The 14,759-nt window shown below is 33.0% G+C and overlaps 1 protein-coding gene across 2 annotated transcripts in view; it reads left to right on the top strand.

Annotated features, from left to right (window-relative positions):
• loh (thrombospondin type 1 domain containing lonely heart) overlaps window positions 1-14,759 on the top strand; it is a 339,759-nt gene that overhangs the window by 318,149 nt on the left and 6,851 nt on the right. For both annotated transcript variants that reach the window (XM_076411574.1, XM_076411573.1), the window contains exon 7: window positions 14,004-14,208. In XM_076411574.1, coding sequence (XP_076267689.1) covers window positions 14,004-14,208 — 205 coding nt within the window. The remainder of the gene's footprint in view (window positions 1-14,003; window positions 14,209-14,759) is intronic.

The raw sequence follows: 14,759 nt of genomic DNA, 5'->3' as shown, positions 1-14,759 counted from the left end.
AAATGGAGACGCAAATCCCACGACGACCTCTAGATAATCGGAAATCCAGGGTCAGAGGCTGTTCCGAGTTATTTTCAAGATAGCAATATGTAAGGTGATGTTCGATAAAGAAATGCGCTTATATACGCTCCAGTATGGGTCTGCATAATGTCTGTTTTTATATTCTAAGTGTAACATCGTCGATAATAATTAAGAGTCGGTACATTCCTATCTTTGATCTTTCGCAAACAAACGTTATAATCCCGAGTGTGAATAACTCATTTGTATTTTACATGTGATGCACATTCAGTAATAAACATTTCTAATTTATAAAACTGGCGTTTTTTCGACGTGACGCCAATATTATTTTTAAATCAGAGTCGATTTTTACTTTTAAACGTTATATTAAATTTTTCTGGCTTCCAGTTTAACGTGACAAGCAACGGAACTCGTGACACATGTATCCTTTATTTCTACCATATGCTGTTCGATAAATAAAAATTAAATTATCCCTACGTTTTGTAGTACTGAAGTTATGTTGCATGTTTAGAGTTCTTAGTTTATTTAAATAAATGTAAACAGTTATTTTTTACTTTTTTTCTTGGGTGATATTTTAATTTTATTTTCTTAAAAATAACGATTGGTATTTCAAAATTTTTTAAATTTCAAACTCTAATAAATGGTATATATGGTCTATTCAAAGTTTATTTGTATATGCGTCATCGAAATTTGTGACGTCAAAACGTCGCAGTGTTGCCGTGTGACCTTTAGTTGTTGCCACTCTTATCATTCTGTCTCAGGAATTTCCAGTAGTGCACAGCATTATCACATATCCTGAAAGTTTGCTTTAGACACTGCCACTTTCTGAGTCACAGTTCAAATTAATCACTAAACTGTTAATTTCCAATTTCCTTAAAACATATTCATAATTCCACCATTTATCAATTACTTCCTCTGTATCTCTTATCGAATTCATCCAAACAGGTCTAATGGTCGACAATGCTTCCTTTCACATATCCCAATAGTTCTTGATGAAATATCCTTCTCGACCAGCATGTCTTAAACCAGTCTTAGACCAGCAGTATCATAAGTCTTTGCTACCCCCCATATCAACTTGATTGGATTGAATATACAGTGATAGAAGGGAAGTCGTAATACTATATGACCATATTGTTCAGCCATCGATCTACTGTATATCTTCTTTCGGACTTATTTATAAAAAAAGGAAATTGCAAAAAACGCAATGAAACATCTCATTTGTATTTACCTAGTAACAATTTAAAATAGTTCATTTTTTAACATAGTTTCTTCAAAACTTATTTCATGTACTTTAAGACATTCCTTAAATGCAGCCTCTGTTGATGCACTTGTTGGAATCTTCTCCACCAGTGTACTATCATATGATGAATTGTCAATAACAATAACTGATGGTTCCTCCAAGTTCTTTAAAAGCTGATTTTCAAACCACTGCAAAAACAAGTTATGGTTCATTTCTCCATGGTAGTCACCCTGGGAAAAATATTTCATTTATAACAGGAATATAAAGCATGAAGTAGTTCTTCGTATCATATAATTATGTCTAGCAATGAATTTATTAATAAATGATATGACTAACAAAACCTAATCGATAGTTATTCCCATGTTTACCTTTTTCCATCCACTTTTGTTGCCTTTACTCTAAATTTATTATCATCTTGCAATGAGTGACCCAATGTACCATTCTGAAATATCCACGTCTCATCTAAATATACAAATTGATATAATAATTCTTGCTTAATTTTATTGTATCTTTTTAAAAATTGTAGTTTTAAAAGCGATGTCTGGAAGCTCGATTAAACCCCTTCGTTGGTTATCTTTACATCACTGAAATCCTATATTACTCAACAGTGTACAAAGGGATGTTCAACATCCCTCAAATAGCTGTATATCTTTCAGCTTTTTATGGATACTTTCAACGCCAATTTTCTCTGAAATAATTGTGTTAAATTATGTCTCGATTGAAAATACTACTTACTGTGTACTCGCCCGTTTCCCATAAAGAAGGTTTCTTTTTGGTGATTTAAGGTCATATTGTTTTGTATTTTTGAAATATTTTAGATACCGTACCAAAATTATTTATTAATCTTATTAAACCTATTACTCTATTTATCTATTATTTTAACTACTATCAAATGATTACTTTGAAGTCGATGCCGAACCCAAACAGTATAATTTTATGTTTATGTTATAAAATTATTTATAATAGTGTAAAAAGAGAAATAAAGAAACAATTATTGAGAGTAAGGAATGCTTGGGGCCCAGGGGTCCGCTACCTAGTCTAGGTGATGCAACAAATGTTCTAACTAAACAACAACAAAAATTCATCGTCCCGGCTGGGAATCGAACCCGCGACCTGCCTTTGGGAACAAAACCCTTTAACCATTACTCCAAGAAGCAGTTGTCTACAATTTGTTTTCATTTTAACGGGGTCCTATATGCTATAGTTAGTGCTTAAAAAGCGAACTGAATGGCTTTTGCACTGAACGACTTCCGATTTTCGGTCACATCAGCTTATTATGCTCTCTGATTATTTAAAATATAAAATATGTGAAAACTTTACACCTGCTTTGAAATTTGAGCGTTTCCCTCGATTTACAGATACCCCCTACCCCCAACAGATCCTGGTTTTGTTTCAGTGGGACTACCCCGGAAATGCACTCTTTCGAATAAAAAAAAGAATTTTGAAAATCGGAATATATATATATATATATATATATATATATATATATATATATATATAATTTTAAGACACCAAAAACTGCGAACATTTCATATCATGATTTTTTAAACAGTTTACGACCAAAAAAACACCTCGAAGTGTCTTATTTCACTCATCGCAACTTTACGTTAATAATTTACACACATTCTTATATAATTATCAAACAAAAATGAGTAACTATGAATCCTGTTCGAAATTCCAATAACCATTAATCAAACCCAATAAAAAATCCGGACACTTACGGCTTAATCTTCTTATTTATGCTGTCGAACAGTGATCGGAGAAAAACTCCACCGGTTCGGCATGGCTTAAGATCCGAATTAGATTTGTTCTAAACGCGCATCAATTAAATCAAAATATCATTTTGACACACCTTAATCATCACCGGGTCAAATTCACGAACTGATAAACGCCATATTACCATTTAAATTGACGGAGATTGTGGAGTGAGATTAGCACGTTGATAGTTTTTATTTCGAAATTCCACCGACTTGTCCAACAGATGATAAAAAAAAGATGTCCACCAGTACCACGGTCAAAAAGAAATATATGGGAAAATCAGTTAATAAACCCGAGATATCTCTAATTGACTATTAAAAACATGTTAATTAAATCATATATATCTCGTCAATGGGGCCTAATGACAGAGGAAACCTATCAGTAAGTCGTGTTATTCGCTATTTAATTAGTTGATTCGTATTCATTGATTAATCTTTTGTCAATATTTTAATTAACAAAAGGTACGTTATGTGGTGATCGGTCTTTGATAGGCCGCCAAAGCTTCACTTTATACGTTTAATAAGTTATTAATTAGAAATGATATGAAATGAGACGGCAACATTTCCTTCAAGGAACACCGATATCGTCATATATTCACGGTATGTCGTTGGATTTATGTGATATTTAATTAGTTTGAACAGTTGGTTTTCACTCGAAATTGTTTTGAAAATAAAAACGGTATTTTAACCGATAGAAAATTGAGCAGTGCGTAGGCTAGAATAAATAATAAATTATTTGCGATATGGTTTCTAAAATTTCTCTCCTTTCGTATTTTATTATTTTATGTGACTGCAGGTATTTTGATCAACATGTAAAATAACAGTTTTCATTATTTGTTGTTTGATTTGGAAAAATCTGCTCCAGAAACTCATGAAACACTTTTAGAAACTTTAGTGACTCTGTTCCATTATATCCCAATAGTCGGTTTTGGTTTCAACAATTTAACAGTGATGATGTTCACGTCACTGACAAAAAACGGCCTGGGGGACCAAAATAATTCGAAGACAATAAATAACAATATTTATTGGATGAAAACTCGGATCAAACTCTCGAGGAACTTTCAGACAGCTTAACAGTTGGTGAAGTAATTATTTCAACATTCATATCATATGACCAAACCAGTTTTCCCCAATAAATACGACGTGGGATAAAAGTCCCGCTACCATTTTGATTGCCTATAACTTTGCTCAAAGAAAAGATAAGTAAGTTTGGTTTTCATAAAAAGTTTACTTGGTTTCTATATCTTTTCTTGGTTATGATGAAAAATTATATCGGCTAAATGGTGACCGCGATTCCCTATGCAACTTTCGGCCCCTTTTAAGGAACTTTTCATGACATGCGGCAACATCTGAGGCTTAATTTCCTCAATTTCGTGTCGAATATTATCTTTAAGATTGTGAGCCGTTTGCTTATTCACATAGACTTTTGATTTTTCATCTGGATATCTGGCTGACCATGCTAAATCGCCATATCGCGGAATTACGCTTCGTGTGAAAACGTTATTCAATAATTGAATTTCAAATCATGTCTTGGTACCATTCAGCAGTCACAGAAACTGCAACATTTTGGTCAATTTCAAAAAAATAAGGACCAATGATGGTTCCAGCATGAATACCACACCATTCAGTTGTTTTAATGGATACAATGACGTTTCATGAATTAATTGAGGATTCTGTGTTCCTCAAAACTGACTGTTCTGTTTACTGACATGGCCACTGAGACTAAAAGAGGCATTATTGCTCACTATCGCGTACCAGTCCATTGTCTTCCAAAACGAGGCCTGTTTGCTGTCGTGCCATACTGTGGCAATAATGGCACGATTATTTTAAATAGATCTTGTCACTATTTCTGCTCATTCTTGGGTCGTATATGTATCCAGAATAAAATTTGGACGTCTACACAACATAACGGCTGAAGCGAAATTGAACTAAACATCACATAACCAAGATGGCGCGCAATCAAAATTGTAGCGGGACTTTTGCTCGACCTGTTACCTTTTTAAAGTGAATAAATCATCAGAATGCATGCAAATACCTAACATTTCAATATTACTACGGGCTCGAATTTTTTTGGTTGTAATTTTTCGTGTTATGTCTCCTTAAGCTACTAAAAAAATGACAATATCTAGTGAATATGGACAGATCAATCACCATCATCATCAATCCAAAGCTGATGCCTTTGTTACTAATATTCTTCATCAACTCTAACTCTGACCTTCTATATTGTTATTCCATTCCATTGACCTTCCATTCTTCAAATGTATCCATATTCTTTCTAACTAATCGAACTGACCGTTATACCTTCTATCCAAGAGGTCAACTTCACCACAAAATCTGTAAGGAATGAATGATATTTAACCAAAGTCCATGGAGTAAGAGAATACATTCAAAAATGGACATGCAATGATTATGAACTTTTTATAGGATGTGTAAATATCCTAGAAGCTTAAAAGAAACAAAAAGACTATCTTAAATTTTGAAAACAATATTTTGTTGGGCATAGTCTAAGTTTGATGTGTCGTCTGAGTAACTTTAACTTCTTTAACTGTTTGTTTTTTCCAAACTGTATCTATTGTCTCTTTTTGTCTCTTCTATCATTCATTTTACTCGTTTTGCTTTTACTTTACGTTTTACTCTAGTATTTTCGTAGTTTTCAGTCGATTTTTTGTTCAGATAGTTTCACCAATTTTTCTTTATATATTTTATTACCACTCTTTTTTCTTCAGATCACTATGCTGTTTGTTTTTGTGCTAATCACATTTCTGAGTTAATAGTTCTGCATATTTTCTCTATTTTGTAACTTATACACCCTTATAATTTGAAAACTGTGTATCCCTCTTTGCTGACTGTTTTTGTTTCATTGATTCATTGTCTAGATGTACTGTAATCACCACTCAATAGTGATCACTTCCTATTTCTGCTCTACGCCACACTGTTTTATCCGCAATCTCTCTCCTGTTTTATATTTCTACCAACATCTATTCTATGGTTTATATTCCATATTTCCTATTTACTTTTCTAGTAGATGAAAGAGACAAACAGTATAAACACCATGTACAATACAGTACATCTTGTTGCTTGTTTCACAACACTTCCGTGTAAATAATACGGTTCCGACAATATAAATCTACCGTGGCAAAAGTGACACTAGATCACACTCACTTACTCACTCTTCAGCTGGTACACTCACTCACATCACTCGCCAAATTACTGCGAATGAATATCTTAACATGCTCACTAGTGACTCACTGACTAGCATATTGCTACCAAACCCTGGCATCCAAAATAATAATGCACCCATATAAACAGCCAATTTATTCAGTCAATCTCAGATAGGCATTAAAATATCTTAAACCATTTTTCCTAGTCAGTATAATTGCCAAATCTCAATATAATTGAACTGTTATGAATTGGCTAATGTTTTTGTACAAAAATGGGACAACATTTCGTTAAAAATTATTCAGACACTCTATGAATCTATTCCAAGAAGAATTACAGCTGTTTTAAAACAAATGGTGGCTCCACATCTTATTACTAAATTAACATTTTATGTATGTCGGGTATTCTTATTATTTTGTTCATCCCCTGTATATACACAGAACACTAAATCTTATAACTACGGAAAACAAGGAAAAACCCTATACTTAGTTACAGATATATTGGATTAAAAAAGATAATTAATTAAATTATAGATAATCCTCAAACAGGTGTTACAATGTAATAAACTAATAATCGCTAATAGAAAAAAGAACCTCTCAATGTTACGATGTAATTAATACCAGAGAGAGAGAGAAAGAGAAAGAGAGAGAGAGATCTAATTGAATTATGCTGATTATATGGAGATAACCATGTAAATGTTCTGTTCCTATGACTGAAAATATTCCTTTCATAACGACAATTTTTTGTTGATACATACATAAATTATCCGACAAAGTAAGTAAATTATCTCCCAACATAACGGGAACAAAGGTATCAATTATCTAATTAACACTGCTAATATATTATCGTTGTCAATCAAGTAATTGCTTCAAGCGATCGCTCTCGCCTCTGGTGTTCCCGTTTAGCAGCACGTTTTATTTTGCCCTAATTGCTTTATGCAGCAATACATTAAATCCAACTGAAAATGGTAATTACGGCGATCAGATATATTTTATGCTGTCGTGGCTGTCATAGTACGAAATATTTGCTCTCGCTGGACATATCTATGTTTTATACTATCTTTTAAGTATTTATTTGTTTATATTTTACTTGTCCCGAACAACCAAAGCCGAATTAATCTCTCTCTATAACACTTTCTGCAAAAGAAATGTACAGAAATATACAAATATTTATACCAAAGGAATATACGTGTCATTGTCCCGTCAGACAGCTTGTAATTGTAGTAAAATTATGTATGAGTATCCCCTGCGCCTTCTTCCACTAGCTTGCCTTTGATGATCCCCTTAGTTGCACTCTTTTCTCAGCTTCTAGACTTGTTTTCCAACATTTCGTGCCGTCAACTTCCAATAGTCCACCACTGAGCAACTGAGCTGCTGAAATTGGCCTTTGGTAGCCGAACGCTCTGAACTTCAGGCTTCTCTTACATTTCTGAAAACTAGGAAACTTCAATACACCTTTGGTTATGTTACAGCCTGAATTGCGATGCTTTTAGCTGGAATTCTTTAAGACTTACCAACATTAACATGTCTTTCTTTTTTCTAAATTATTTTAAGTTTGTTAAAATTTAAGTTTAAATTACTAACTATTAATACTAACAAACGAAAAAAATCTGCTAACAAAAATATCGGTATATCGCAATTAGGCCAATTTTTTGTTTTAAATTTCGCCTAATTACGTTCACTACTATTTATTATTGAACTATCGTAAGTTTTTTTAATTATTTATCATATCAATCTAGTAAATTAACACTAATAAGCCATTTGTTTTATCCTAATTTGATCTTAATATTACAAAGTACTTATTCTACGATAGACACTTTGTCTTAACATTTATGTCACTGTTTTCTGATTAAGCCATCATTATCTATTAGCTGGAGAACCTCAATATTGAGGTGCTGGTAGAACTTCTATTCATGTCCTGATAACGTTGTTGTCGACAGTTTCTACCTTCAGATCCTTTTGAAGATTGCTTTTACGAATATACCGTGGATCTTGTTATGGAATATTTGTATGATATTTCTATTGTTTTGGCTAAAAGAACTACACCATAAGTCCATATTGGTTTCAATACTTGATGACAAAGCAATAGCTTATTATATACTGATATGGCCAAATATCTACCCAATAACCAGTACTCCAAGTACAGTTCTTCAATTTTTTTCTTACTATGTGGCTTCCGCTTAAGTTTAAGATCAATTATCATGCCAAACTATTTGGCAGTACGGGACTACTTACTGATTTCGCCTCTGGTGTTCCCATTTAGCAGCACGTTTTATTTTGCCCTAATTGCTTTATGCAGCAATACATTAAATCCAACTGAAAATGGTAATTACGGCGATCAGATATATTTTATGCTGTCGTGGCTGTCATAATACGAAATATTTGCTCTCGCTGGACATATCTATGTTTTATACTATCTTTTAAGTATTTATTTGTTTATATTTTACTTGTCCCGAACAACCAAAGCCGAATTAATCGCTCTCTATAACACTTTCTGAAGAAGAAATATGTAGAAATATACAAATATATATACCAAAGGGATATACGTGGTCATTGTCCCGTCTAGACAGCTTGTAATTGTAGTAAAATTATGTATGAGTATCCCCTGCACCTTCTTCCACTAGCTTGCCTTTGATGATCCCCTTAGTTGCACTCTTTTCTCAGCTTCTAGACTTGTTTTCCAACATTTGGTGCCCTCAACTTCCAATAGTCCACCACTGAGCAACTGAGCTGCTGCAATTGGCCTTTGGTAGCCGAACGCCCTGATCTGCAGGCTTCTCTTACATTTCTGAAAACTAGGAAACATCAAAACACCTTTGGTTATGTTACAGCCTGAATTGCGATGCTTTCAGCTGGAATACTTTGAGACTTATCAACATTAACATGTCTTTCTTTCTTCTAAATTATTTTAAGTTTGTAAAAAGTAAAATCTGCTAACAAACGAAAAAAATCTGCTAACAAAAATATCGGTATATCGCAATTAGGCCAATTTTTTGTTTTAAATTTCGCCTTAATGCGTTCACTACTATTTATTATTGAACTATCGTAAGTTTTTTTAAATTATTTATCATATCAGTCTAGTAAATTAACACTAACAAGCCGTTTGTTTTATCCTAATTTGATCTTCATATTACAAAGTACTTATTCTACGATAGACACTTTGTCTTAATATTTATGCCACTGTATTCTGTTCTGAGAACCTCAATATTGAGTTGCTGGTGGAACTTCTATTCATGTCCTGATAACGTTGTTGTCAACAGTTTCTACCTTCAGATCCTTTTGCAGATTGCTTTTACGAATATACCATGGATCTTGTTATGGAATATTTGTATGATATTTCTATTGTTTTGGCTCATATAGCACCAGAGCTACACCATAAGTCCATATTGGTTTCAATACTTGATGACAAAGCAATAGCTTATTATATACTGACATGGCCAAATATCTACCCAATAACCAGTACTCCAAGTACAGTTCTTCAATTTTTTTCTTAGTATGTGGCTTCCGCTTGAGTTTAACATCAAGTATCATGCCAAACTATTTGGCAGTACGGGACTACTTACAGATTTATATATATTAGCTTAGGTTTGACTCTTTTGTTGGTGAAGTCAATATATACTGATTTAATTTTGATCCGCCATTGCTCTATCCAACATTTCTCTATTCATAATAGATGTGTGTAACTTTTCGCTGCATTCAGTATTGTTATCTCCAATGGCTACAATTGCAGTGTAATCCGCAAATGTAGCTACGGCATTTTCATTGAATGTAGGAAAGTCCTGAGTGTAAAGATCTGCTCCCAATACACTTCCATGTGGCACACCTGCTTGTATTTTTCTGAAGTCAATTTTATTTTATTTTCTTCTAGTGACTTTCTATAACATTGGTGATTCTGTAAATGTGGTGAAACCAAATTGATGAATAATATATATATTTCAATAGAAGTACTTTAAAATAATTTGGACCTTATGGGCAATAATAATATTGACCGGTATGACGCTGTTTTATGACGTGGCTTTCCTGGTTTAGTAATCAACCCTACCGGATCAGATATGGAATTGGTACAATATGATGTGTTGAGTAAAAGTTCATACACTATAACTACCGTACCTTTTAAAGTTACTGTTAGATTGTAATGATAATTTGACACGTGTTATTAAGGTTTATGAAGGTTAGAAAGCGGCGATTTCCCTTTCATTTGTTCGTTCTTTTTAAATTTTCGATCAGCACATTATTATCGAATCCATTATGCCCAAAACCCTTCATTACCAACACTTTTTCAATGGTTATTTTTCAATTTACGATAATAGCAGCTCATCACCAATCATTTAATAAAAATCTGACGGCATCAGTAATCGATATTAAGCCCGATCTTCGGACGGACATCGCGAAATAAGACGACGAAACATTAATCGACGTTATGGACAAATTGTGATGTAATTTTATATGAAAAACGACAAGTAAAAGACGAAAATTTAGCGGGGCTTAATTTAAAGGCGGCGCCTTAAGAGCCGAGGCGACGTTTTTTTCAGCGATTACGATCCAGGAGGAATTCCTTTGATATTTGGTCGAATGCGATCGCATAATGAAGGCATTATTACGATCGGGCATGGTTAATATGCGAAAAATCCTCCATATCGAGAACAATTTATTTTATTGAAACACCTTGACTATCGGCGCGCAATGCTCGATCAACCAAAAACAAAGAGCTTTTGTTTTATAACAAAATAATAACCATACATCGTTGAACACACTAAGTATAGGCGTACGGATTTGGATGAGATTTTTTTAAAGATTTTTTTTCTTGAACTTTCATTTCATACCTAATGGGCGACGTAGGGATGTCGGCCCGTGAGAAATATATCGATATTTGGAAAGATAATATCGATACTAATTTCAAAACAAAAGTTCGATACATGTATCGAACTTTTTCCGGCCCTATTTTTCCATACAAAATTCACTTGAAGATTGGAGTGGGAGAAATCCCAAAATAAAAGTGTAAAAACTCTTTTACTCGCATTTATTATTTATTCAATCTCCATTAATTATTTTCTAATTATCGCTATTACCTGTATTGAGGATTCTAGCATTCTTTCTGATATAGTCCACTACAAAGAGTCATATAGCTTGTGAATTAATCAAAAATAGACCGAAGTATTGACAAGTGACAGATTACCCGCTATCGTAAATCTCAACGGGATCCACTTGGAACAAATGCATCAGTTCAAAGCACCAGCAGCTTTGGGTTCACCAAAATCAGCCCTTTTCAATCTCTTATCTTGTGAATCGTTCTGTATGGCTCCAAGACTTACACTCTGAGATCATTAGAAATGATAATTTCCTAACAATTTTCACTAGATTTCCTTCTAGATTAACAGATTAGCCAAACCTACGAGAATGAAGAATATAAATCATATTAACTTGCAAATTTGTTAGCTCTATTTTGCGTAATGAATTGCTTCAAACCATCTCATAATTTTTCAATTGAATTTAAACCTAAGTACTGTAATGGCCATGTTGACATGGACATTTTCTCTGGCATTAAAATTTTTTGATCACTTTGCATGTAGGTTTTACCCATTTTATTCTCATGATTTACGCCACAACCATTCCATCTATTGCGAAATTTACCTATCTGTTCTTTAAAAAAGAACATTCATTAAACAATTTTTTTTCATTTAACATTTATTACTGTAGATATGCGGCTTTAAAAATATCTATTAAAAAAAACCGAAATGACTTTTGACCAGCCATTACATTACCGATTATCCATATCCATATAGATAATTTCAAAGAAATACCATCAACCCCCTTCAGTAAAAATCGCAGTCCTGTCAGAAACCTAAGGAACATTAATTGCTTGTCATTAAATGCGACGGGAACATTATTGTAATATGGTATAGTCGAAAACCATCTGTTTATATCATAACTCAGCATATTATGTTTCCGAAGAATAAATTTACTTGAGAAATATACACGTTGGAGATAATATTAGGAGAATTTACCTTTTAATACACCATTCGTAACATATTTGCATTTTAAACCGTTAATAATATTGATTTTTACGTTTGGTCCTGCGAATTAATTAAAATAAAATAACAAAATCACATATATCATTTTCAAAATGTATCAATAAACTTACCTCTTAAATAAAAAACATTAGGTTCCGAAAATGCATAAAAAAGTATTGGCTCGTTATCTATACACATAAAAATGAGTAGCCTAAATAACACGTCAATTGCAAAGTCACCGGCCGATACATAGATAGCGCGACTAGAATTAAATCCGTATCTTGAGTCTCAACAAAAATATTAGGTTAATTTGTGAATTAAAAATAATTAATTCTATTTGTATTACATATTTTAAATGTAAGTATAATTTGCAAGAACTGACAACGTGCATAACGAACACAACAAAAGAAAATTATCCTATTTGGTGCAGTACTTCTGAAGTTAGGTGTTTATGTATAACAGGTCAATTGACAAATCCCCGGCCTATCATCGTAAAACACATTTTTTTGTCAAAATTCGTTTTTTTTTAATCACCATAATTCCCTTCAAGGGTGATACACTAATTATAGTGACCCTCCAACTTTTCGATACCATTTTTGTAGTACGATTTGTCCTTTGCTTCAAAATAGGCCCCAGTTACGGCGATCACATTTTTGAATGCTTTCGTCGGTAACATCTTTTGGGCGTCCACTGCGATCACCGTCTTCGGTGCTCATTTCACAACGTCTAAACTTGCCATGCCAATCCTTGATGGTTGATTTTCATGGGCAGTATTCGGAAACTCGGCACCAAGCCAAGTTTTTGCTTCAACTGTATTTTTCCCTTCAAAAAGCAATATTTTATCAACACGCCAAATTCCTTTTTATCCATTTTTTTTACAATAACAAAAGTTGCTTCACTCAAAATGTCAAAGTAATGATCCGATAGCTGTCAAGTTTATACACGCATCTTTTGGGGGTTAGAGCTAACTAAAAAATATGGGTTTAATTGTAGTAGTGTCATCTATGTGTCAAACTGGGGACTTTTCATTTGACCTGTGACATTCATGGGTATATTCTTTTAACATTTCATATTGACTTTAATTCATTGCGATTAACATAAAATATTCTTCTTTTAAAGTAGGGTAGGTATCCATAATCTAAGATTGTGGCTTATATAACATCAGACATCATGTATTTTTTACCTCATTTACCCATGCATCAACCGTTGTAGCGCCACTTTTAGGTTTTGTACCTGTAAAATTCAATTGGTTTGTTTGCTGAATGTTATATACATGTTAGGAGTCATTAAATCTAATCTTTTCAAATTGGCACTGCTTATGTTAGCTCAGGTTTCATCCAATATAGCATCCATTGGAATTTTAACAGCTAGTTTGGCTGCAATCATATTTTTATCTTATTTTAATAAATCTCTCACTCTTTCATACGCTCTAATAAAGTATTTTTATCAAAATAGGAACCGCCAACAACCAAAAAACATTTACGCAAAAGCTTCTTACTTTAAATTTCATAATATGAAGAGAGTGACACAGAAGACAGTTGATAAAACATGGACAGATTGAGTTTTTTTTAATTGGTAAAAGAGAGAGAGAGAGAGGAAGAGTCTTTCATTACTTTTGTTTTTTGAATTCAAAAAATCTGGTGGTAAAGCTCATGAAACACAGAATAAACAAACTGGTAGGATGATAAAAACAGTATTAACTTTACCAATTTTTCTCTTTTTAAAATTAAAAAAAATATCACAATACATACAAACGCCTACAAGAATATTTAAAGTTTATATAAAATGTATTATACAATATATATTATTTTTGTTGCAGAGTGTAAATTCTCAAGGTATCGTTGGAGGTAGTGACGACAATCAACCGGAAATATGTCAGTTGTGCGTTAGGGGAGCTTGCAAAGGAATCAACGGTATTTACACACGTCCAGAGCTACCAAAAGGATATTCTCTAATAGTACAAATACCGTCAGGAGCATGCGGTCTGCATATCCAACAATTGAAACAAACAGAGAATATTATAGGTAAGTTATCTCGTTACTATTGAGCAGACAATTTGTTGCCAGCTCTTTTTACTTTTCTTCTTCTCTAATTGACGACTTGGCAAGACATAACTTAATTTTATTTGTATATTGTTCTCCATTTAGTTGCACTATGTGTCTCATCAATATCTCACTATCCTATAACATCACTTTTTTACATATTTACACTAAAACTTCTTGGTAAAAAACGGTCCGAACTAATTTGTATTTGTACTCAATTCATATAAAATATGTTGTTAATATGCAACCCTCTATACCGAGATCTAAACGAATATTTCCATTGTACGTCAATTTATTATTACAGAAGCAAGGTTGAAAATCAATATTAAATAACTTATTTCATAAGTTGGGTAAACTAACATTTTTTTGTCCATAAGACCAGAATACTTATAACCAGAATATTATAAGAACCAGATTAAACCAGCTGCAAGATTGAAATGTGGCATTTTACTGTTAGTACATCGGATCTAAAAGAAAACTTCTAAAAAAGATTTGATAAGTTTTTTTAAACTGTCATCTGAAATAAATAGAAC

The sequence above is a fragment of the Rhynchophorus ferrugineus genome, unplaced genomic scaffold, assembly GCF_030347505.1.
Source record: "Rhynchophorus ferrugineus isolate W39M unplaced genomic scaffold, kcgeb_rfMv2 rfM8, whole genome shotgun sequence".
Taxonomy (NCBI): Eukaryota; Metazoa; Arthropoda; class Insecta; order Coleoptera; family Curculionidae; genus Rhynchophorus; species Rhynchophorus ferrugineus.
The sequence above is the reverse complement of the archived record's forward strand: the minus strand, read 5'-3'. Positions and strand labels throughout refer to the sequence as shown.